Source organism: Punctularia strigosozonata (assembly GCF_000264995.1).
Source record: "Punctularia strigosozonata HHB-11173 SS5 unplaced genomic scaffold PUNSTscaffold_1, whole genome shotgun sequence".
NCBI lineage: Eukaryota > Fungi > Basidiomycota > Agaricomycetes > Corticiales > Punctulariaceae > Punctularia > Punctularia strigosozonata.
In genome coordinates this window covers 825,198-849,488 of record NW_006767433.1, presented here as the reverse complement: position 1 = coordinate 849,488, position 24,291 = coordinate 825,198, and the positions used below count along the sequence as shown (strand labels likewise).

General features: G+C 55.2%; 5 protein-coding genes and 1 non-coding gene across 6 annotated transcripts; 4 read left to right on the top strand and 2 right to left on the bottom strand.

Annotated features, from left to right (window-relative positions):
- Positions 1-6: 6 nt before the first annotated feature.
- On the top strand, positions 7-2,330 carry PUNSTDRAFT_94384 (ATP-dependent RNA helicase SUB2). The gene is made up of 9 exons (XM_007378215.1): positions 7-250; positions 305-372; positions 432-842; positions 1,274-1,392; positions 1,448-1,579; positions 1,632-1,741; positions 1,796-1,945; positions 1,999-2,141; positions 2,197-2,330. The coding sequence occupies exons 1-9, from the start codon at positions 90-92 to the stop codon at positions 2,205-2,207; spliced, it is 1,305 nt and encodes a 434-aa protein (XP_007378277.1). The 5' UTR covers positions 7-89; the 3' UTR covers positions 2,208-2,330.
- A 415-nt stretch (positions 2,331-2,745) lies between these two features.
- PUNSTDRAFT_117162 (histidine kinase) lies at positions 2,746-13,250 on the top strand (the record flags this gene model as incomplete). The annotated part of the gene is made up of 64 exons (XM_007378214.1): positions 2,746-2,832; positions 2,898-3,034; positions 3,115-3,261; positions 3,329-3,481; positions 3,619-3,677; positions 3,752-3,972; positions 4,032-4,205; positions 4,259-4,384; positions 4,438-4,934; positions 4,990-5,036; positions 5,093-5,462; positions 5,518-5,563; positions 5,618-5,649; positions 5,713-5,901; positions 5,962-5,995; positions 6,049-6,080; positions 6,143-6,289; positions 6,342-6,627; positions 6,687-6,851; positions 6,898-6,998; positions 7,052-7,068; positions 7,126-7,157; positions 7,209-7,347; positions 7,398-7,481; positions 7,532-7,597; positions 7,655-7,710; positions 7,764-7,783; positions 7,840-7,889; positions 7,938-8,034; positions 8,087-8,200; positions 8,244-8,305; positions 8,361-8,389; positions 8,440-8,500; positions 8,552-8,696; positions 8,750-8,765; positions 8,821-8,906; positions 8,960-9,094; positions 9,151-9,199; positions 9,248-9,312; positions 9,368-9,419; positions 9,471-9,560; positions 9,625-9,635; positions 9,698-9,942; positions 9,992-10,021; positions 10,072-10,131; positions 10,182-10,224; positions 10,274-10,332; positions 10,380-10,746; positions 10,805-10,837; positions 10,889-10,953; positions 11,011-11,048; positions 11,102-11,144; positions 11,197-11,322; positions 11,377-11,409; positions 11,461-11,584; positions 11,647-11,750; positions 11,801-11,931; positions 11,989-12,523; positions 12,577-12,669; positions 12,724-12,774; positions 12,836-12,919; positions 12,970-13,010; positions 13,068-13,119; positions 13,177-13,250. 64 exons carry the CDS (start codon positions 2,746-2,748, stop codon positions 13,248-13,250), a joined length of 6,957 nt encoding a protein of 2,318 aa, XP_007378276.1.
- Positions 13,251-13,438: 188 nt separating this feature from the next.
- PUNSTDRAFT_129046 (major facilitator MFS-1) lies at positions 13,439-15,690 on the bottom strand (the record flags this gene model as incomplete). Its single annotated transcript, XM_007378213.1, has 11 exons — positions 13,439-13,540; positions 13,593-13,708; positions 13,770-13,847; positions 13,906-14,004; positions 14,091-14,792; positions 14,889-14,983; positions 15,054-15,243; positions 15,303-15,321; positions 15,380-15,495; positions 15,562-15,573; positions 15,636-15,690. 11 exons carry the CDS (start codon positions 15,688-15,690, stop codon positions 13,439-13,441), a joined length of 1,584 nt encoding a protein of 527 aa, XP_007378275.1.
- Positions 15,691-16,400: 710 nt separating this feature from the next.
- On the top strand, positions 16,401-16,484 carry PUNSTDRAFT_t14. Its single transcript has one exon. It is a non-coding gene; the product is annotated as a tRNA-Val (tRNA).
- A 1,952-nt stretch (positions 16,485-18,436) lies between these two features.
- Positions 18,437-21,832, top strand: PUNSTDRAFT_78873 (uncharacterized protein; the record flags this gene model as incomplete). The annotated part of the gene is made up of 11 exons (XM_007378212.1): positions 18,437-18,583; positions 18,680-18,844; positions 18,899-19,384; positions 19,447-19,496; positions 19,549-19,618; positions 19,673-19,699; positions 19,759-19,887; positions 20,102-20,385; positions 20,498-20,552; positions 20,613-21,351; positions 21,422-21,832. 11 exons carry the CDS (start codon positions 18,437-18,439, stop codon positions 21,688-21,690), a joined length of 2,421 nt encoding a protein of 806 aa, XP_007378274.1. The 3' UTR covers positions 21,691-21,832.
- Positions 21,833-22,819: 987 nt separating this feature from the next.
- PUNSTDRAFT_109594 (uncharacterized protein) lies at positions 22,820-23,885 on the bottom strand (the record flags this gene model as incomplete). Its single annotated transcript, XM_007378211.1, has 3 exons — positions 22,820-22,837; positions 22,894-23,018; positions 23,084-23,885. 3 exons carry the CDS (start codon positions 23,883-23,885, stop codon positions 22,820-22,822), a joined length of 945 nt encoding a protein of 314 aa, XP_007378273.1.
- Positions 23,886-24,291: the final 406 nt, after the last annotated feature.

The window sequence follows — 24,291 nt, the reverse complement described above, 5'->3', positions numbered from 1 at the left end:
GCGCGTCTTGCTTCCAACCACCGCCTCGCGCCCACCGTCTCACTTTGCTCTCCACAACTTGACTCTCGCGTCTACATCTCACGGCCAACATGAGCGCTAACGACAACGAGGAACTCATCGACTACGAGGACGAGGCTGACGTCGGAACCGGCGCGGTCGCATCCAACGGTGTCGCGGTGGCTGGCGCTACGGCCGACGGGGACGACAAGGACAAGAAAAACTTCTCTGGCATCCACTCAACGGGCTTCCGGTACGCTACTGAGCTCAGCTATCTCGTAAAAACGTGGCTAACCTTCTTCCGTAGTGACTTCTTGTTAAAGCCGGAGCTGCTACGCGCCATCAGTGACCTCGGTTTCGAACACCCCTCCGAAGGTTAGTGCCCTCGAACGACGTCTTTGGACCCTACAATGACATGGCTGTGTTGTCTCCAGTGCAGCAAGAATGTATTCCGCAAGCGGTGCTCGGCATGGACGTGCTGTGCCAGGCCAAGTCTGGTCACGGAAAGACCGCTGTGTTCGTTCTGGCGACGCTCCAACAGCTGGAGCCCGTCAACGGCCAGGTCTCCGTGCTCGTGCTCTGCCACACCCGCGAGCTCGCGTTCCAGATCAAGAACGAGTACGCGCGGTTCGCGAAGTACATGCCCGACGTCCGTGTCGCGACATTCTTCGGCGGTGTCCCCGTCACCAAGGATGCCGAGACCCTGCGCGATAAGGCCAAGTGCCCGCACATCGTCGTCGCTACCCCCGGCCGCCTCAACGCGCTCGTGAGAGACAAGACCCTCGACGCCAAAAACGTCAAGCACTTCGTTCTGGACGAATGCGACAAAATGCTTGAACAGCTCGGTTAGTCATATCGGCCCCTCGACTCTTTATCTTCGTCGTGGTGGCACCGTTCTCCTCGGTGGCGCACCTTTTGGCGTTGGCGGTGTCTCTGGCCTCTCGCTGTGATCAAGCACGCTCCTCGACACGCGATGATTCTCCAAGTCTACAACTGGCCGATTGAGCTGTTGGGTTGGGTAACTCATGCGTATGGGAACGGCTGCTCGCGGTGGAGCTGTGGGAGACGGATGGGCAGAGATGCGTGGAGGAGCACACCGTCGTGAAAAGATGAAGACGAAGTCGGGCTTTTGAGCCGCAAGCACCCGCGACACGAAGCCACCCCGCTTGGACGCAGCGTTGCGAAGCTTCGAACGTCTATCGCCCTCGTTTACCTTCTTTATTTTCTTGGCGCTCCGATGTGGTACTCGGTTCTTACCCTCGCCACGCTCCCATAGACATGCGCCGAGACGTCCAAGAAATCTTCCGCGCCACGCCCCACCACAAGCAAGTCATGATGTTCAGCGCGACCCTCTCGAAGGAAATCCGTGTCACGTGCAAGAAGTTCATGGCGAACGTAGGTTTCATTCGCTGTGTTCGTAGCTCAAGGCTAACATCGATGTATTCCACAGCCGCTCGAAATCTTCGTCGATGATGAGACGAAGCTGACCCTCCACGGTCTTCAGCAACATTACGTCAAGCTGGAGGAGAACCAGAAGAATCGAAAGCTCAACGAGCTTCTGGACACCCTCGAGTTCAACCAGGTAGGCTCGAGAATCATGCGCTCATCCTTCCGATCTGAACTACTCCTGTCAGGTCGTCATCTTCGTCAAGTCGGTAGCTCGCTGCATAGAACTCGACAAGCTACTTGTCTCGTGCAATTTTCCGAGCATCAGTATTCACTCGGGTCTTGACCAGGTCGAACGGTTGGTTTGTCCACGTGTGTGCGTCGGCTCTTGCTAATGGCGACTTCGATGCAGTATCAATCGCTACACCGCCTTCAAGGCGTTCGAGAAGCGAATCCTCGTCGCCACGGATATCTTTGGACGTGGTATCGATGTCGAGCGAGTTAACATCGTTATCAACTACGACTCGCCTGCGGATGCCGACAGTTATCTCCATCGTGTGGGGTAGGTGTATGATGTGATCCTTGGCGCTTTCGTCTGACCAATCCTTTCCCCAGTCGTGCCGGCCGTTTCGGTACCAAGGGTCTCGCGATTACTTTCGTTTCATCAGAAAGTGATACGCAGGTCATGGCGGCCATCCAATCGAGGTTCGAGGTGGCCGTGCCTGAGTTGCCTGACCACATCGACCCCGCCAGCTACAGTGGGTGTTTCCCCCCCTTTCCTGCCCTCATTTCCGCTCACATGCTTTGCCCCAGTGACCTCGTAATGATCTTGGCCGTACATAAGTCCCCGAATCTTGCGCCGTCTCATATCCCCCAGCGCATTCTCCCGCTGTTGCCTGTGCCTGTGTACACATACCTGACACGTATCGATGTTTTTTCGGATGGCCCATGTGAAACCGCGGGTGGCGGCGGCGTCATGCCGCACGCGAGGAAGGCCGCGGAGATTTCCACGATCACAAAACGTGGTTGCACGGTCAGTTGGACTCAGTTGGTCGGGCTTACCCGAGGCTCAGGCGACGGCGCTGGACGACCCCAGGGTCTGGACCTGCTATGACGTACATGCACCGGTAAACGAAAGTAAGGTCTGCGTGAGAGAAAATAAGGGCACGCATACGGCATGTGAGGGGATCGGACTTGACGCGGGCTAATTGCTCTCCGTAACCTAACTCGTTCCCCGGGAGAACAGACTATCCCGCATCACACAATCTACTCAACCTACACCGGAAACCTTGCATGCTGGCCTCCTCTTGATTTCTCTTCTCTCTTACAAGTTTCCGTAGACCAGCTACGACTCCGCACGGCATGCCCCGCAAGGTGGTGCAGGCTGCTATACCCAATTTGTACTTTCGGGATGGGATACTTTCGATACCGGGCTATACGTTCGAGAGGGTGAGCCAATACGCGTGGTGGGTAACGGTGTGGGCAGGGTTGGAGTTGATTTCGCGATCATCCAGGCGGTTCCGTGGGCCGATACGGGGTCTATGACCTTGCTCGTCGAAGGGAGCAGCCTGAAGGATGGATCGAACGTGTTAGCGAAGGTCGCGCCCGCGCACTCGAATGGATCCATGTTCATCGAACGTGAAGCTCACATGTACGTCGCGCGGCCTTCCCCCCGCTTCACGTTTTCCAAGGGACGAAAGTCCGTTAACCGCCCGTCGTTACCTTCATCAGCCTCGAGCGCTTAGCGTCGAGTTCGGAGGCGATGAGCACGGCGCTGAGGATGATTGATTTCTACACTATACCCCGCGCGCAAGGCGACTGCGTCGTGCTCTTGCTCGTCCACCCCGGTTTGAATTCGCTTGGACGCTATTTCCCTCCGTGAGCATTTGCCGTGCCGGTTTCACTAGTCGTCGACGCTCGTTTAAGTTTGATGTCTGTCTGACAGGTCAAAGGTCAACGACCTCTTGCTTGCTGATGCGTCGCGCGTACGGCCGTCGTCTTCCCGCCATGATATCTACATGTTGGGCCTCGAAGAGGCGGAACAGATCCCCGAAGAAAACGAGGCTTTCGAGATCATGGACCTCGCTACGTTTCTCGAGTACGCCGAGCCGCATTTTCCTCCTTCGGCATCGATGGTGACAGCTTGATCCTCCCACCAGGTTTGCCATCCAAGCCACGCATTGTCTCGAGATGATTCATAAGTAAGAAAAGGGCTCGTCATAGAACTATATATAGACCAATTGACTCACCCGGCCTCTTCTCTGTTCGCAGAGTCGGCATCACGCATCGCGAAGGTACGAAGGACAGCTTTTTCTCAACGAGTATTCGCCGGGTATTGACGTCAGGGCCGCCGGCGGCGGCTTGCCAGTTCGTGCCAATGCATTCCACGTTAACGTTCATACCGGACTCGTTCGATTGTGCCACTTCGGCAATCGATCTGTATCGCTCGAGCAGTACGGGGGCCCGTCGGAGCTCGTCATCCGGTCGGAAGCGATGGACGAGGCCGAGAAGCTCAAGGTTAAGGAGGCTATATGCTATATGGCGCCAGAGCAGACCGGGAGCGTCGAGACGACAACTGAGGACAATAGGGTGATAAAATCCCGAAATTTTCTTCAAGGTGAATATACGATGCTTACCATCCTCCGAAGACGGACCTATATTCCCTGGGTGTTATGTTTTGGACGTTACTCGTTGGCAGAGGGACACTTCCGTTCGAAGGTCCTCCTGTAGAGCTCCTACACGCTGTCGTGCAGAAGCGCCCGATGCCTGTCCACGAAGTCCGGAGGGACTTACCTCAAGTCCTCGCTGTCATCGTTGGCAAAGTAAGTTGTGATCGCTCCGGAGGGCCCACGCCGATATGAACTCTTTTCTCTAGTTACTAGCCAAGTGCCCGGAGCAAAGGTACCAAAGCGCTTGTGGTCTGAAGGAAGACCTGTTGGAGTGTCAGAGAAGGCTGTTGGCTGCGGTATCTGCCGGCTCGGAGCACCAGCATGCCGTGGAGGTTTGTCTGCGCCTTCTTATCTTGATCCCGTTCTTTAACCGATCTTGCTGCAGTTGATAGCACCGTTCGAAATTGCCCAGCGAGAGCGATACATCGCTTTTACCCTCCCGACTGCGTTGATTGGGCGCGATAAGGAGCTAGAGACACTGCGCAATGTCATACGACACATGGCCACCAGTTACTCCCGCTATGTGGGAGCCGCGAACCGGACCATCAACCTCACATCGCAGGGGTCGAACCACGACAATGGGACAGGCAGCGGTGGACACGACGACGCGGACTCCATCTCGTCTCGCAGCGACGCGTCGCAGAACCATCCGCCGTCCTCCGCCGCAGATGTCACGTCGGCGGTGATAACCGCCAGGAAGTCGCCCTCGCCGTCTAGGGATATGGTCAGCAATCCCGCGACGGCTACTAGTACCACTGCGAATACGTCGGCGAGCATGGCGTCAGTCACTCCACCGGCTGATGGTCTACGAAGGCTCGCGGCACTCGCGCCGAAGAGTCGGAAGTATGGGGCCCGCGCTGTGATTGTGATGGGAGAGCCCGGGTTAGTCTTCGTTGCCTATCCTGTTCCACGCGACAACCGCTCACGCAGGATGCAGAGCCGGGAAGAGTTCTCTTATTCTGGCGAATCAGGCGAAATGGCGAGGTTGGACCAACAGTTTCCTCAACGATGTAATACGCAACTGACTTTTTCAACGTCAGCACACGGACTATGGGGGCATGCGAAGTTTCAAGCGAGTAGCTCTACGCCATTCTCGGCGTTACTATCTTGCCTGTCTTCGATCTTGCGACAGCTCCTCGTCTTCAGCAGCGACCTGTATCGGTTCGTCACGCACCTCAAAGTCAAGCTCGGGCCGCAGCTGCAGAATATGCCCCTCCTGTATTCGGGCGTCCCGGAGCTGAGGTACATCCTCCGGCTGTACGACCTCGAGTTCGACACGCCACGTGAAGAACTCGCGGGCCAGGAATTGCGGGCGAGGTTTCAGGCGTTGTTCACCGAGGTCTTCTCCGTCGTGGCGGACACTCGTTTGCTGGCCATTTTTCTGGACGACATCCACGAGGCAGATGATTCGTACGTTCTTGTGGCTATGCTCGACCTTGTCAATCCACTTATTTTCTGCTGCCAGCTCTTTGGAATTGATCGGAACCCTGATGAACTCTCGTAGTCGCTTGGTACTGTTTTTAAGCATTTACCTCCGTAAATAACCATTGACCCCCTAACGATAGTTGGTCTTGACCACGCTCCGGACCGATCAATCGTGAGTTGTAGCGCTTTCCTGCACTTTGATTGCTGCTTCGATCGACGTTGAATTGCGATCTAGTGCTACGGTGGAGAAAGTCAGAGAGCTCTTTAGCAGTCGTTCAAGGGTCACATGGATTCAACTGGAACCTCTGTCCTATTCAGCAATCGCCACGTTAGTTGCGAGGACGCTACACCGCCCGCTGGACGAGTGCTCCCCGTTGTCGCGCTTGATACATTCCATATCGCATGGAAACGCGTTCTCTGCTCGGTGAGTCTCATTCAATCGACGACATGTCAGAATCCAAGTGACATATTCGTTTTGTCGCAGAAACCTCCTACTCACACTATTCAGACAACATCACGTACGTTCTGTCCGCCCGGCATTGATCTCATCGTCTGCTTACATGTTTTGCAGATCACGTACGATTCGGATCGTAATCACTGGAAGTGCGTCGATGAGGCCGCCAAGATGTCTTCTGCAGGCACTAACCCTAACGTTTGAATCGCAGGTTCGACTATAGTACGATAGAAGCCAGCTTCCTCAGCAAGGACATTGCTGTAGACCCATCTGACCCCGAGTTTCTTTCCGCGCACTTCAACGAGATGTCAGCGGATGCCCGGCGATTCATCATATGGGCAGCCCTCTTTGGATCATCGTGAGCACAAGGCATGATCAATCCAGGAGATACATACTGAGAGAATCAAAAGTTTCAAGATCACCGAGGTTGCGTTCATGGTCGACTGGGAAGATTCTTCGGGCTCAAGTGGGAGCGGCGAGGAGACCGATGATTGGAATCTTTCGCAAGCTTTGACGTCTTCGCACGGCAATGCTAGTGCGGTTTCGATGCGGGGGCTTCACGAAGCCTTGTCCGCTGGTTGGCTTGTGCAGCGAGCCAGAGACATGTGCGCGTTCGCTCACGACAGATATCGGCAAGCTGCCGAGGCCGAGGCTGCCAAACTCCCCGCGGAGGTAACCGAGAAGATGTCATTCAGGGTGAGTGCTCATGTCCTTCGGGCTTAGTTGATTAGTTCTAGCTGACCTCTTCCGTGTAGATAGTGTTGATGATGCTCCACGACGCATCCCCTGATATTTTCCGCGTGGCAGAGCATGCCAAGCGCTGTCTCCAGTTGATTAGGGAACACGAGGGCAAGCGAGATGAACTCTTGACGTTGCTGCTGGATGCAGGTGATTCGGCCTTCGCGCGTGGTGCCCACGAGGTAGGCCCCTGCCAGCCTCTTACGGAACTTCAGTAACGCTCTGCAGACCGCGTTGGAAATCATGCAAAACGCGAAGGCTCTCCTGCCAGACAATTCCTGGGAGGTAGACTTCGCGCGGACACTTGCAGTTTGCACCAAGATTGCCGAGTTCGTACATTTCATCCTGGTGTTGCCATACGTCACTAAACCTTGCATAACAGTCTTATGACGTGGAAAGGTACTCTTCCCGTTCATTCTACTAGACCGAGGCCTAAAAGCCTAATCGACATGTTAGGGCTCTATCCCGAATCGGATGCTGACCTTGACGTGAGTTATGACATCAATCGGATGACATCCTATGGCTAATTAAATGTATAGGATTGCTTCCCGCATGCGGTTCACCCGGAAGATAAAGCGAAGATCCTTCGGCTGAAATCCCGTAATCACTGGGCGCGGAACGACTATGTGTCGGGTCTGCGTACGATACTCCATGCGCTGCATATCCTCGACATCGAAAGTGAGCACATAGTGAATCCGTCTCGTTCACGTCTGACCAGAAGTGGTCAGTCGATTCGTCCCCATCGCGCGAAGCGGCAGATACAATGTTTGAAAACGTCAGAAACGACATACTTGCGATCGGATTTGATGATAGTATGTACTCTATGTGCTCTGCAGACGCCTGTAGCTCAATCTAGGTCTAGTTCTTGCAATACCTCGTGCGACGGACCCTGCGGTGGACTTGGCCGTTTCCCTCCTCGGAGAGGCAGGTCAGGATAGTCGATTATATATCCTCCCGCAGTGCTGATAGATATGCTCGGCTTTAGGTGCTCATGCCTACTGGAGTTTCGCAGAGGGCTTCTTGGATGTCGTTGGCTTGACCGTGTGTCGTGGTATCTCAGGATCTAGCTGTAGATGCTAACGTTCTTGCTGCAGGTGATCCAGCTTGCGCTCAGGTTCGTGCTTAAGTGTGGGCAAAGACACTACGCATCTGATGCGGCTATGTCAACAGATCGGGTATATCACCTGGGACATCACTAGGATTCTTTTGGTCGCTCTCTGGTTCGTGCCATGTGAGATTCAACATCGCTCTGACCGACCCGTGGCTAGCCTGCGGGGAACGACGAGATCTTTATCGGTTTTCGTGTGACCTGGCCAATCTCGGCTTGCAAATCGCCGATCGATATGGAGGTAATTACGAGAAATGGTGCGGGCGGTTACTCGCGTTCCCGTTGACATTGACATACGTTCCTCAACAGTCGGTGTCGAACCCTATATGTCGCGATGGTGGCCGGATTCGGTCCGACACACCTGCGTACGGTTCTGCCTCGCCTGGAGGAGGCAGTCAAACTTGGTTACAGCGCTGGTGATCGGTTAGTAACATGCAGGGTCCTGAACCTACCTGACCGTTCGCAGAGCATATACGGCATTTTCTGCCCTCCACGTTATACAGACTAGACTATATTTGGGGCATCATAGTCAGTACTCGTCGATAGAGCTTGGACTTACCATTAACACGAAGTGGGAACCTAGTGGCTGACCTCGTACCTGCTGCGGAAGAGGTCGTTTCACCCCCTTATTTTACGTCCTCCCACTGATGTGCTCTCTCTAGACCACCAGGGACATAGCGTTCTGGACGGGTAGCCACGCGGACGCCAATATACTGGCACAGGGTTTGTTTCCTCTGTATCGGGGCTAAAATGGTTCTGATTAGCGTCATATAGGAACCTTAAACTGCATTCGTGCGCTTGCAGGCTACACCTATGGCCGGAAGGCTGCCAGCGCGTTTGACACGGACGATTTCAAGGAGAGCGATTTCCTCGCATCTGCAACGGAACAATGTGGAAATATCTCTCTTGCCCTGCAATGGTGCGTCGTGCCGATCCCGGATATGGCTTTGAAGCGTGCTAATGATCTTCCAGGTACAACTCTATGAAGGTGACTTACCGAAGGTGGAAATGGAGCGTACATTTGGCTGATCGGGCATTCGCAGGTTGTTGGTCTGTATTGCTTGGGACATATGCAAGAAGCTGCCGACCTCGGTTTCTCTGTATACCGAGACCGCAATCTTCATCCCAAGTAATGGACACCACTAATTTCGTTATACGTCGTGATTAACTCTTGCGTTTCAGTCATCGTCACACTCGGTACAGCCTATTCTTTCACAGCTTAGCATTAATCGCCTGTGTCCGCCGAGAACAACTTCCAGAGGAACAGCGTGCACAATATCTCACGCAGGTCGACGCAAACCAGGCATATATCAAGAAGTTCGTGCCCCTCATGCCATCGCCCCGTTTGATAAGGCTGCTCAAGCGGAATGCAGGTGGTTACCCCCAAGTCCTGTAAACTGTGCGGCATGGGTTGCTCTAGTCGTTGGTAATACGGTTGTTGCTCTATGCTCGAACTCATAGTGAATCTAGGAAGCGGAGCTTGCGTCTTTGTTCAACAGCACGGACGCATTCCGGCTGTATGACCAGGCAGTGAAGTGAGTACTGTCGTCCACAGAGTCTTGATGGCATTATTGATGCGATCACGATCAGATTAGCAATGGACACTGATTGGCCACTGGAGGAAGGCTGGGCGCTGTACCTCGTGAGTTCTGCACAGTGACATCAGAGTTATTATTCACAGCGCAGGCTGCAGCAAGGCTGTCATTTCGTTCAAAGTGGTGTTGAGGGTCTGGGCACCGAGCTCAAACGACGAGGTATGGCGCGACATGCGCAAGCGGGATGTGTACGTATTTTCCTCGTGTGCCAATCTTCACGCGCATATCTACTCATGACGTGCATATTCGCAGAGAGGAATCGTGTAAGCAATGAACATCGCTCGCCACTTGTTGGTATCTGATGATCTCGTTGTTCTGCATGCAGAGCCTACCTTTCCTCATCCGCTGGGGACGAACCGGGTACTCCATCGTCGTCGAAGCGCTCCGTATTCACACGAGAGGTTTCTGTACAAACCGAGAGTGCTTACATCCCTGCGAGCCCACAGACCATCGAGGGGTCCAAAGGTGACGCTGGCGAGGACGATGGTATTGGATCTTTGTCTGCTCAAGACCTGGCTTCAATTCTCAAATGGAGTAAAGACATATCAAGCGACATCAACTTACCTTCTGGTCTGTGCCATCAACCCGACTCTTCGTCGACCGCTCACATCCCCGTCAGCCCTTCAGCGGATGACGGAAATAGTGTCCGGTGAGATTGGGTCAGCCACTTTTCTGCGCGCTATTAATCCTTCCTACCAGAGTGTTCTGGCGCCCAATTCGCATGCATTGTTATCGCGAGGGAGGCAGGGGATTTCACAGGTGTGCCAACTTACTCCGTGGCACAAGATGGTCCTTGAAATTTTTCTCAGTCGCTACTACAATATCACCCCCCGAGTTGTGTCAAGTATACGAGTAAGCATCAGGCGCGCAGAGATGCGTCAACAATCTAAATACTCGGCAGGAATCCGCAGCCAGTGCGGTCGATCGGGGATCCATTACGCAAAGCCGTTATCCAGCACGGTATGTTGCCTCTTGTATATTTTTTCACTGGACCTCACCTCTCGCAGCTTTGCAAGGCAAGGAACGTTTATATACGCAGGATGCCTCAGAAGACCCACGTTTCGCCGCTGAAGCCTACCACAGTCCCGATCGCGCTATAATCTGTCTCCCTATACAGAGCAATCGTGGTCAAACCTTTGGAACGATCTATGTTGCATCTAGATACACCTTTTCGCAGAATACCTTCAATCTCCTGGCTCTATTTTCTGAGCAGGCCAGCATCAGCGTTGCCAATGCCCTCCTGTTTCGTTCTGTGCAAGCTGGGACACGGGAGAACCTCAAGATGATTGCGACGCAACGAGACGCACTTGATGCCGCTCGTCGGAGTCGGGAGGACGCCCTGAAGGCAACGAAGATCAAGAGCAATTTCCTTGCGTTCGTTCTGACTCGCTCTCTATGTGTTCTCGTTGATGACATGTCTGCATTCCGGTAGCTCGATGAGTCACGAACTGCGCACTCCGTTCAGGTCAGCGAAAAATCAAACCGTCCTGAACAATCCTTATCTCACAGATAATAGCTCTTTCTACGGACTCCTGGATATCTTAGACGGCACGGAATTAGCCCCCGCTCAAAGAGAAATTGGTAAGCTGGTACTTACTGCGGAACCTCAATCTTTGCCGACGAGCTATGGTCTGTTAGTCCAAACCGCAAAACAGTCGTGTGATCTTCTGCTGAAGGTAACTGACCGCACTGCGCTCCAATGTATCTCCTAACTCTGAATTTCCCTTAGATCATCGACTCCATCCTAGATTATAGCAAACTGGAAGCGTCAGGTGCGGCTTGACTGCGGTATGAATGGAGTGCAGTATTTGATTGCCAGCGCAGCATTGAAGCTTGATCCTCGCGGCTTCCCTGTCGAAAATCTAGTGGCTGATTGTCTAGAGCTTCTTCTGCCTAGCGCCGCAAAGAAACTCGACCTGTCTTTCAATATCGAGCCGGATGTACCCCCATGTGAGCCCTCTACGCTCGAAGAGTTGCTTCATCCGTGACTAAGATGTACGACAGGGGTAAAAGCCGACGATGCTCGGATTCGACAAGGTCAGCCCCAACGCACTCGAAATTAGCCCGATGATGACCGCGGTGCCTCAGTACTGATGAACCTTATTGGAAATGCCGTCAAATTCACCCCCAGTGGCTCCGTCAAAGTTACATGCTCTGTCGACCCTACCCCTCTGCCAACTACAACTGACGTGGTCCTGAGATTCACGATACAGTTGAGGACTTCTATGATTCCGTGCTTTCGCTTGAGTTGATTGATACTGACTCGCTTATCAGGGACACTGGGATTGGACTCTCGTCCAGCGACGCTGAATTGCTATTCAAACCCTTTCAGCAAGCCGATAACTCTTCCACACGGAAATTCGGCGGTACAGGCCTTGGTACGTCGCATGATCTGTCGCGCGAAGGATGCGGTTATAGATGGTCGTAGGGTTATCCATTTCCCGCCAACTGGTCAAGCTGCAAGGAGGGGCTATTGGCGTGCAATCTGAAGCTGGCAAAGGATCGACCTTTTGGTTCACAATTCCAATCACCGTATTTGAGTCTGAGGAGTCGAGAAAGGTGGTGTACATCGGCTTTTCTTTGTATAGCTGCAGTGCTTGATCTTTGCTCTCATAGATGCTCGCTGATCTGGAGGCATTGAGGATGCAACTAGTTCAGCCCCATCCACCGAGAGTCCTCATTAGTTCATCATCTGAAGCTACCCGGGCACATCTGAGCACGCTTCTGAGCGGCTTTTTCATCTCAACTGTAGAGTCAACTGAGGAAGCAGCTGTGCAGCTGTCGGACCGCAGCATTAATCATCCGACCCTGGATTTCGTCATACTAGACGAGCAATCAGACAAAGTAGTGGATGATCTGGCATTGCTGCTCGGATCTCAACGAAGCGGACCATTCCAGGATACCAAGATCATACATTTGTATACGCCGACAGCGGCAAGCATCGCTGGCTCGTTTCAAGCTACTACGCCTGGTGTCGTGAAGATGACGAAGCCGCCCCGGAAGGCTCGCCTCTTGCAAACGTTGGCTGGTCTCAAGAATCTACCCAACATCCTGCAGTCTCCAGGACCGGCCGCAAGCAGTACACCAACAGCACCAAACAACCTGGCGACTGCACGTAGGACGCTATTCGGGAACGTCCTGGTAGCGGAAGGCAAGATCCTGAATCACCCGGACTAGTGGGGCATCACTCACGTCTAGTTGTAGATAACCCCGTCGCGCAAAATCTTCTCGTGAAGCAGCTGCAACGTCACGACCTTACCGTGTTTACCACGAATAACGGGGAGGAGGCCATAGCCGGTGAGATGCCGTCCTTCGTGACGACTGCGACCAGACATGCTTACAATGTCAAAGAATGGGAAAGACACGAGCCTGGATTCTTCAGTATAGCTCTTTTCGACCACCGTGAGTCACACTTCCTCTGTGGATGTTGTTCATGAGGATATTCAAGCATGGCTTCCGCCAGACATGCCAATATGCGATGGTGTTGAGGCCGCCAAGCGACTCCGCCTGCTGGAGTCCAGTCGACGAGTTGAGATTCTTCTTCCGAGTACGCTAAGTTCTCCAGTAATAATGCTCTCGCTGACGTGCCGGCCATAGTCGTTGCCTTGAGCGCGGACTGTCAGGAGTCCACAAAACAGGTAGCTTGTCGGAGTTTTTGTTTGCTACTCCGATGTGTTGAATCGTCGACTCTACAGCTGTGTTTGAGTGCTGGGATGAACGCCTTCCTCAGTAAACCCTTGAAGAAGAGTGAGAGCCCCCCGTTACCCATTTGATCTTCTCCGGCTGACGAAATATGTCTTGCAGCCGATCTCTTGATGCTGTTGTCCAGCTTTGGCGGCGTCCCGCCAACTCCAAGTATCTCTGATCCTGGTAGCTGACTCGTGCGGTTAAGCATTTGTGTTGCCCTTGTTGCATTAATAGCTGTGTTTGGAATACATCAAGTTGTACTCTAGAGCTACATATTGTTATTTCTAATCAATGCTACTCCCATGTCGATGTTTCTATATATCTCCTATCTAATTTGTGGAAGAGGTCGATGATGAATTCTGCACTTCTCGCCTCGCGGCTAATCGACGTCGCACTCTGGCACGAATGGGATCTTCGCCGGTGTACGCAACTGCCAGAACCGCGCTGATGGATACACATCCAGCCGCGAGGAGACAGACGGCTATGTGTAAGCTTGTGAGCGACGTTGTTCCATCCCTCGCGAGGTTGTGCACCATTGACACACCTGACCACCCGTGCTTGACGTGATCGTACAGTTGACCGCTGATCAGCGGACCTATTGCGGATCCGACGCCGAAGCATAGATTGAAAGCGCCGTACACGTGCGCATCTAGATCAACGCCGGTGAAAAATAACGCCGGTTCCGAGAGAGATTAGGAGCGATTACTCACATCCGATGCCGTCTATGTTGCGCGAGATCGACGCGAGCTCGGCCATCAGGGGTGAAACTACGCCGCATGTAAAGAAGCCTATAAATGGGGCGCCATGACGCGCGACGAAGATTCAAGAAACGGGTGGGAGACGTACTTTGCATCGCGAGCGCGACGATGAAGAGCGGGAGGATGGGAATGATCTCGATGACCCAGAACGGGATGGAGAGGACGGTGCACCAAAGCGTGATCCATTCTGCGAAGAAGCAACAGGCAAACGACAGACGCGCGTGTCAGAGGAAGGATTCAAAATCGAGGGAAAGCACGTCGTTGGGGACGCACCCGTGCCGCGGCGATCGGCGTACCATCCGCTGAGCGGGGACGAGAACAGGGTAGGGACAACGCAGGCGATCATGACCAACCCGACCTTGGATGAGTTGAAGCCCCAGGTGGCCTGCATATGCAGCGGGAGCACGGGCTCCTGCGCGCTGTACGCGATGCCGTAGATGAGCGTGTTGACCATCACGGTGACCGCGCGGGACGAGGTGCCGAGCTTGACGAGAACGCCGAGTGGGGAGAGGTGGACGGACTCGTGCTCGGACGCTGCGGTTTGCGAGCGGGCCTGTGCGGGGACAGGTTGTCCGGCGTCGGTGGCGGCCGCGCTGAGCTCTGAGCGATTCACGGACTCCTTGGGCTTGACAGCCGCGCCTGTTGAGCACTGAGGCTTGACCGCGTCGTCCTCGCGGCGGAGATCACGATCCTCGGTATCGTCGGCCTTCTCCCTTGACTCCGCCTGCGCGAGCGAGCGTTCGGTCTTCTCAGCGACGCCCGTTCCCTCTTCGGCCGCCTTCTCGACGTTCTCCTCTTCCGGCTCGTCGGGCACTGCCATAGGGTCAACTCCCCACAACAACGCCTCCTTACGCTCGATGATCAACAGCCGGCCGACGAGGTCGACGAAGGTGACGATGCATCCCGAACACGAACGGGCCGCGGAAGCCAAAGCGCGAGTAGAGCGCGCCGCCTGCGGGCGGGCCGGCGAGGAGCCTGTGCAGAAAAAAGTCAGTTCGACGACTTCTGTCAGTATGGCGGGGATCGGTACCGACCCGAGAGAAAGCCCGGACATGGCAATGCCCAGCTGACCTGAGAATGACACGCGCGTGATAAGCTTGGTGGTGCTGGAATTACGGTCTGCCTGGGACTCACGACCAACGTACTTCTTTGGCGTAGTGTCACATCTAGGTAATTGGGTGACATTGAGCTTTCCTTGGGCCTCTCCATATGTATATATGCGCCATCGAGACGTACAGTAGTGCTAGGCCCAGGACCCAGACGACGCTCGAACTGATGCCTTGGATGACACGTCCAACCGCAAGGACCCAGTAGCGCGGAGCCTCCATCAACATAATCTGAGAACCGATGAGGGCGACCATGCCCATGAGCAGCGGCACTTTGCGGTTCTTATAGCGTTCGGAGAGCAGCGCGATCGGCGGGGTCGCTAGCGTGGGGTGGAAGGTCATTAGGACGAAGATGGAAGGCACAGTATGGGGTGCTCACAGACTACGAGGCCGCCAGACTGACGGTGTTGCATTGAGATAGAGAACGAGCATACGCGAGGGGGCGGATAGACGTACGAAGGCGAAGAGCAGAAAGCTAACGAGACCGGATACGTGCTTGTATCCTAGGCTCTCGAGCCGGAAGGGAAACACCGGGATCACGATGGAATACACGAGCAAGTCGGTCATGACGCCTATATGCAGTTTCCCGTTTTCCTCGTCAACGATTAGAACGAAGGGTCATTGATGCAACGACGTACCAAAGCCAACGACTGCAAGAGACGTCACGTTAGTATACGCCATTCATCGTCGCGCCTCCGGGATATATGCGCACCTAGCGTGATAAACCACACCGAAGATCTCCATTTCAGGCCCCATGGACAGTCCATCAGGAAAAATCAGAGTATCGAAAGAGTTGCTTATTGGGTACCGAAACCCTCTAAATCCACTAAATGAGCATGTTTTAGTACGTTTTAGGAGGCTTTTATCAAATCCGGTTTTTCCTGATGTCAGGGGGGTGACTCGGAGCGGTGCTGGTATGAGTGCTCTGCCTGGCGGACTCTGACATTGCCGCTCGCCCCTGTCGTACACGTCGCCAACGGCGAGATCAGAAACAGTCTCAAACTAAGTCCCCTCCCCTCTTGGTGAACGAAGTACGTTGAAGACAGGAAATGCCGTCGGCCAATCATTGGTAGATTGGCCCACTCTAGGGCCGTGGGAACTCCGCGAGGGGTTCGTCAGTGCTGAGTGATCTCGACATACGTATCAGGCGGTGCTCTTCCTGGGCATTATAGGCATTACTCGAGATCATAATGCGTACGATCCAGTTAGCAAGACCGCATACGTTATTGCAAGGTGATCTCGTCGGCGCACATGAGAAGGTCCACCTTGTCTCATGCCCATCGATCGTCCGGATCCGTTGTGCGCGATTGTTCCTGGTTCGTTCCCTTTGTTGCATCGCGCATGAAAAGGCAGCACTGCGCAACCACAGGGCGCCTGTCATCAAAAGCAAGTTGGGCCAAGATCATCGGAGACTCAGAGCGCGGACCTTGTGAACACCAGCGTGAATTGTATAAGCACACGAAGAGACACCGCCATGGGGTCGGTGGCGTAGTTGGTTATCGCATCTGTCTAACATTCAGTTGCACACAGAAGGTCCTCAGTTCGAACCTGGGCCGACTCATTTTCGCCCGTTCTGTGGCCAGAACTGCTTGCTCGCGTAAGTCTTCATTTGCGGGCATATCAATCCTCGCAAAAATTACCTGAGCTCTGGGATCTCAAAAGTGGATATTATGTAAGCGACGTCCAACCGTCCGATTCGCTGAGAACTCATTCCACGGCTTTCAACCACTTTCCACGCCACACAGCTCAAGCGAAGGTGAGCGGCTGGGGCACCCGGCAAGTTGATCACTCCAGTGGTGCCGATCGGCGGAGCCAGGCTCCTGGAGGGCGGGTAGCCGTGTTGTGGGTCGGCAGTGCCGGTGCGTTCTATCACCCTACCTTAAACTAAACGCGGAGGGCACACTTCATCGACAGTATTCATCATTGCGCCAGGCTCGATCCGCCCCCGACCGGGACGACGTGCGATGTAACGGGGGCCCCAGCGCCCGGGGCACGCTCCGTTGCCGCCGCGTCCACGACAGAAGCCGAAGGATTGACGACAGCGAACCTGAAGATCTGCCGGGCAAATTTTCTCAGTCTTCGACTTCCAGCGGGTTGGACTGGGTTTGCTCTTACCGGATGCGAGGTGTGGCATGTGGTAGTGTAAACATAGGAACACACCGATCGTTCGAACTCGAACGGCGAACTCGGGCACGCGCACCAGTCATAACCAAACACGTTTGTCTCCGTGCCCGATCGCCCCGGACGAGATGTCGTGAACTGGAGGAAGGTGCGTCCAAACCTCACATTTCCGCCGAGTTGTGGCCTGCATGATAAGTCCCGGGAAGCCGATGAAGTTCACACTGTTGTGAGCGCCCGTGACGTTGGCGGACGATGGAATCGGGCCAGAGGCGGAAAACAACAACAGCATGGCAGTTCCTCGTATCTTTCGGTGTCTTTCGGAAGTGCGCATTTATGGCAAGCACCACCAGTGAGAAGTTTCAAACAACAGTACTCACTGTGGGACCGTCCGGAAACTCATGAACTGACTTGCTGAATTGATAACGATAAGTATCGACAGCGCAGAAGGCTCTGACTCGCACGGGGGACCTTTTGAGGTGGCCTAGGTCGCGTTCCACGAACGTAACGAACGCGCGGGTAACGCGCGTTGATGCTCCGCCGTGCGCTGTTCGCGTTCCTGCGAGGTCGTCTCGACGTAATGGCAGCTTCCTCCTCCCTCTGTCCATCGGTCCCAGTCCTCAGTTGTAGTTCCTTTCGAAGACTGCCACGGAGACTGGTAACTAGTCTGGTCTCGCATCGACGTAAGAGAAGTGCGGGAACGCTGAGCAGACGCGCGACGACCGTAGGATCCCCACTGTCGGTTCGATATCATGCACGATCAATACGATGTCGAGAGGTGCATGTCGGGAAAGCTGTCGGGCCTGGACGCACCGCTATGGTGCCGCGTAGCTGATATATGGGCCGGTCTCCGAACTCGCGTCGCCGGCCCAAGCACCTCGTCGACAGCGCGGCCGAAGACGAGGGAGCTCCTGCCGTAGACCCGAGTTCTTGTCTTTGCTAAGCTGCCTCATCTCGAGCGGCGGAACCAACCCTGCCAGAGTCCGGATTTGTGCGATGCAATGAGCCTGGCCGACACGAGTCAGGCGTAATCATGCGTTACATTCACTCCAAAGATGGTGCAGGGGTCATGGTCGTCGGTACTCGAGCCGAAGGCTCGCCCGTCCCGCGAGCTTTTGTAGTTGATCAATGATGTACCACGATAATGATGCACCACGATACAGGTTGCTCGTCTGTGCAATATTATTCCGGAGAGGAAAAACAGTGTAGGTGGGCAAGCACAAGAAATGGAGACAGTCGTCGACTCAACGTCCGTATATACCCGCTGATGTAAGCAGGCAACACGAAGACGCGCGAGCGGCTCAAGCGAAACAATCCTATGCTCGGCCTCTGATACAGTAGTATCTGTTACAGATTCTCACCCTGGCGCCTGCGTCAAAGAAAAGATCTTGAGGAATGGCGATTACTTCAGCGCAGAAGGCGGCCATGCGCGAGGTCCTGCAGGCCATCCTCAATTTCACCCAGGGCGGGCGTTACAAGCGCCACCTCTCCGACATCTTCCTCGACCTGCCGAACAAGGAGGACTTCGAGGACTACTACCGCGTATGTGTAGATTCGTATTGCTTTTCAGGCGTTGACGAAAGAGGGGAAAGGAGGGAGAGGAGAAGGTGGGGCTTGAAACTGAAGCCTTGTTTGCAGATCATCCCACACCCGCGATGTCTAAACGACGTCAAGAAGAAGATTGACAAAGACGAGTACAAAGAGTGCACGGACGCGTACGGCGATCTCAATCTCGTCTTCCTCAACGCGCTGTACTATAACGAGGACGGCAGCCAGGTTCACTCGGACGCAACGCGTCTCAAGGTGCGTTTCTCCTCTGTTGCTCCGACTGCTGCTCATCGAAACGGCGTACTGTAGATGATACTTGACACGGAATGGAACAACCGGAGCGTACTGCCCACGCCGCGCGCGTCGCTACCGCCGGAGTCCGCGCAACGGACACACCAAAAGCCTGAAAAGCGCTCTAAGCCGCCCGCTCCTCCGCCCGCCTCTGCACCTGCCCCGACCCTACCGAAAGCTCCCGCTACGCCCGTTCCTGCTCCTGCTCCTACTCCCGCGGCTGCTATCCAGACACCCGCACCCGCGCTTACCGTACAGCCACCCGTCGCCGGCCCGTCCACTGCGCCCCCTGCGTCCACACACGTCGCGAGCCCGCAGCAAGCGCGCGGGTCCTCGCCCGACCAAGAGGGTGACGGGGAGGCTGAGGACGGGGAAGAGAATCTCAACGGGCGCGAGGAGGAGGCGCGCGACGGCGAGAGTGAGTCGATTATTCGGCAGCTCGAGAAGGGACTGCCGCGCTGGGAGGGGTTCGGCGACCAGGGATGGATGGACGACGTGCCCAACGTGTGTGATTAACTCTTCGGATGGCGTATGTGCCATGCGCACTTACATGGTGTGATCGGTAGGAGCGGCTGGTCGAGATTGTGCATGCAGTCAAGTCGTACAAGGACGTTGTGTGCGTCACTCTTTATCCGTCCGTGCCCCTCGCTCACGCATCGAGGCGACAGTGGTAATCGATATTCTGAAGCGTTAGACGCGTTACCCGAAGAGACGAAGATACCCGACATACCGTATAGCGTGCGCCATTCACCATAGAACCCCTCTGCTATGCACCTTACCGATCTACACTAGGCACAACTTTCCTTGCGACTCATTGAGGTGAAAACTCAATCCTTCCTTAGCACGAGGGAGCCGCGACTGACGCTTAGCAATCGCAGAGTAAAGCGCGTGCGGGCAGCTACCCCTCATCCCGTGCCTTCGATGAAGAAATGTCGCAGCTCTTCCTCAAAGCCCGCCGGACCTATGAACCCACCACGGAGCCCTATACGCGCGTTCTCCTCCTGCAGGTCCGTGCGCCCCTGCCGCTCCTCCCACCTCGCCCCTTATCCTCGACTTTGCCCCTATCTTCCCACTTGCTTCTATCCTCGACCTTGCCCCTATCCTCCCGCCAAACCCCCCTATACCTTATTGTTGACACTGGACTTCTATCTTCTCCACCTCAACTTCCCGCTCCTCTCGCTCCGCATCACGACGTGCTAACGCTATTTGCGTGATCCGCAGCGCCTCTACCACCAGCTCACCTTCCCGCCGCCCTCCGCGCCGATATCGACCCCGATTCCGCCCTCGCCGAGCAACTTCGCGTCTATCCGAGCGGGCGGTGGCCCGGGTGCGGCCGAGCCCGCGACTGCGTTTCGGGTGTCGACGAAGGACCGCGAGATCGTGGAAGAGCTCTGGTTCAAGGGCATGAATTTCCGCCTCGGCGATTGGGTCCACGTCGCGAATCCGGATGACCCCGGGCGGCCGATAGTTGCGCAAGTTTTCAGGTGCTTCGTCAGTGAGGACCCGTGAGTTTCTCAACATTCACATTCGTTCATTTTTATTTTCCCTTCTTTTGTCCTTTTTTTTGCGCCGACGCGTACGGAGGGGAGGCTGAGTCACAGTCTTCGATTTCTTCAGGAAGTCAAAGGGACAACCTGGAATCAGCGTATGCTGGTACTATAGACCGGAACAAGTGCGTGGCTCCATCCCTTTCTGAGGGTTTCCCCGTCTGATTCAAAGGGCGAAATCGTAGACGTGGCATCCCGCTCATCGCCAGTTCTGGCAAAACGAGGTGTTCAAGACTGGTCACTTTGCGGACCATACCCTGCCGGACATCATCGAGAAGATCGCGTGTCAGTTTACGGCGCGGCACATCCGCGGACGGCCTCGGCCGCCCTATTGGTATCCGGGCGAGCCGCTCTACGTATGTGACTCACGGTACAACGACCGAGAGCGGGTGTTTGTGAAGATCAAGAACTGGAACTCGTGTGTGCCGGAGGAGGTGCGAAAGTCGGACGGGTTCATGCCGATATACCCGTTTGAAAGGATTGTGTACCCGCGCCGGTTTGCGTCGCCTTTCCTCCAGCCCCCTGCGCCGGGGAGCTTGGGAGGGGGAGGGCAAGCGCCGGGCCCTGGCGGGCTCGGGGACCCGATCGAGCGTGCCGAAGGCGAGAAGATCGAGGGCGGCGGGACGGGACGCAAACGGAGCAAGAAGGCGTCCGCGAGTGCGAGTGCGACGGACACGTATGGGCCGAGTAAGGGCCTCTACGTCGGTGGGCCCTTACCCGGACAGCAGCCGCAGCTGCCCGTTCCGGCTCCAATGCTGCAGCAGGTGCAGGTTCAGCAGCAGCGGTCGCACACGCCGCAGGTCCAGCAGCAGCAACAACAGGCCGCGCCGCGGGCCGGGGACGACCGATCGATTGTTGGCGCCGCAGGGGGATGGGGCGTGCTGGGCACGAACGCATCGGCGTCCAAACTGCCACCCGAGACCGGTGAGCAGCCCCTTCTCCGCCCTTGTTTTACATCATCGTCCTCTGATATATTGGTATTTATTCTACGCAGCGAAACTGTTCGATCGCGATCCGGAGACGAACGAGGTACTGTGGTTCGCGAGCCCGCCCGTGGATGTCGCGCGCGTCCCGCCACCGCGGTATAGTCTCGCGTATCTACACCACTTAGCTATGAAGCGCAAGGCAGTTGGCGCGGGTTCGGACTCAACGGACGTGGACGCGGGCGGGGACGAGGTCAACAAGCGAGCGCGAGTTGGTGCGCCGCAGCGGACGACGGACGCCATCAACGCGTTGTATGCCGACATCTTTGGCGACAAGTAGCGATTAAATTGGGGTTCTCGTGGTGTACGATATGGGGTCTGTCAGCGGTCGCTGAGATGTTCTTGTTTAGTCTGCGGGTAGTGCTAGGCATTTGATCCTATGATATGAGCGCGAGGCCCTCCCACTCGCCCCATGAAGTTTACCCATTGGCCACGTCCAATGCCAGTCTCGGAATGGCATGGCCAATTAGGAATCAGCACGAGGTCCAGGCCCTGGGCCCGGTAGTGCCAACAAGGGCTAGTCCCGCGCTGGCCTCTGTGCAGAGCCGAATTATCTCTCCTCGAGGCAGTGCCTCTCCCCGTGACGAAGGTACAGCCAAGAGACAATAAAAAAAAAACTTCGAACGACGCAAAGCGCTAGACCTTCCGTAGACCTTCCGAGTAGTACATCGCTTGGATCTTGATCTCAGAATGCGGCTCGTCGCAGCCTCTTAAGGTAGGGTTCATTCATACCCCAGCACTCTGGCGTGCCAGTCTTGTCACGCATTGGCGGGGCAACCCCATGAACCCCAAGCAACTTCGCCGCAACCCATGCAACTCGATATGTTTTCTATACATATTGTACTCTGAGCCCGTGTGCACAGGCTGTTTAGAATAGATTGGTGAGATTCTCCTTGTGCTGTGCGCGGGTAGGTCAGGAAGAGCTTAAAAACGGACTCATAACTCGGTGCGCCGTCACGCCTGACGCCACCGCGCCAAAGTGTCCACATTCACATGATGTCACATCAATGTCACAAGTGCTTGAGTATGAATAGCCCTACCTTACGTCTCTTACCGCCCTGACAATGCTGGCATGCGCCCACGGCGTTGCTTCGACGAGCCATTTTCGCGATACGACGGGGAGGCGTGCACGTACTGACGCCACTTCTCTCAGAAAGGGTAGTTTATGCCGACCGGGAGGTCGTTTTCCTTTGAGCTGGAAGCAGAGTGCGGGATACACCGCCGAAGCCTATATCGACATACAGACCCAGAATTTCGTGACGTCTCGATTCCCAATAACATAGAAAACTGTGGAAAACTTGAAGCGAGCGAATGCTAGAATGCTAGATGATCGTGAGTCAGGTCTCAAGATTGGCGCAAGCGATGGGATACTGACCCTCGCCCCGTACTTTTGATAGTGTAGACAGAGCTCAAGGTATAATGGACATCTATGGTCAGAGCGGGCTGAGTATCGTCACGCAAACCATTCAAAAATATAACGCACCCTGACTCTCCCCCAGTCCGCGATCAACGTCGAAGTGCGTTCTAGAAACGTCATCTTGCATTGCGCGCACGTTAACGTCTCTGCGAGCGGGGCCAAGATGGCTTTAATCTCCGCACCGGTGATATCTGCGAGAGAATGCAGCCATTTTTAGTCACGAACCGACGCGCGTGAGGACAAAGCGAAGGCCCACTTGGACGGGCGTCCCATCCCACGTATGCGCTTGCGAATGCCCAGGCACTCGCGAGCCGCTTCTGCTCGAGCGGTCCGCACTCCGGGTCCGGTGGATGATCAACAGGAAGCGTCGTCAACAGCCTCCGGAGCGCGTCTTGCCTACCGAGGTGAAGGAACACAAGGCGCCGGAGGTAGCGCGCACCCATCTTGGAGGCAAGCTCGTCGGTAAGAGCGGGCAAGGGGTAGGATAGGAGGTGAGGGGATGCCGCGACGGCAAGGTGATTGATGTCGTGAGCTGCAGCAAAGCAATAAACTTCCATAGGCAACGCGGGAGCGTACAGGCGAACGAAGAGGTCGAAGAGGATCGTGGAAGGTAGAAGGAAAGAACTGATGCTGAATCCGTACTTGGGCAAGACGTCGAGGGCGCCGATCATATGGCCGAATGGAGGCACCGGTGTCTGCACCCAGGACAGGTTGTAGATGACGTGCAGGATGATGTCCATGACGTGCGAGCTCTCCGGGACTTGCATAACGGGCATCTGAACGGCGCTCAGGAGCGCGGGGTCAGCGAAGCTGGCGATGGGCAGCAGTGAGTTGAAGTTGTTCTCTGACTTGACGATGATACTAAAGTGAACGTAGAACACTTTACGGTCATTGGAGAGGAGGATCAGGTCCGACGGCGTGGTGTGGGTGGGGGATCCGGGAGAGAATGTGGTCGACACGGAGGACACCGTGACGTGTCCACCGAAGGATGAGCTGGCGCTATGCACCACCGGAGGCCGCTCGGGGAATCCTAAATCCGTGATCGAGTTCTGATGCATGAAGCGAAATCATGAGTTGAACTTCGGATCTATCAGATACAGGCGAGGTACGTAGCGTCGAAGAGAGGGCGCGTCACTGACATAGTAGGCATAATTGTCGGTTATTTCGGATGACTCAACATCGAGGGTGTCGATATCTTGCCACCCATGGTCTCGTATCGGTTCGGAGTGGTGGGCCGCGGTGTGATCGTCGGGAGGTGTTTTGCCGGTGAAGTCAGGCCTAGGGGAGAGCGACATGTCAGAGACAGAGAGACATGGACATAACATGGGGAGATGGGTTCCTCAGCCATGCCAGATGATGATTGATGATCGTTTATGTATCCCGGCCCTCACCTATCGCAAAATTCGGGTCTAGCATGCCCCTCGAGATGCCGCGGGACTAGCGGAGAATACGCCGGTTTTCCGG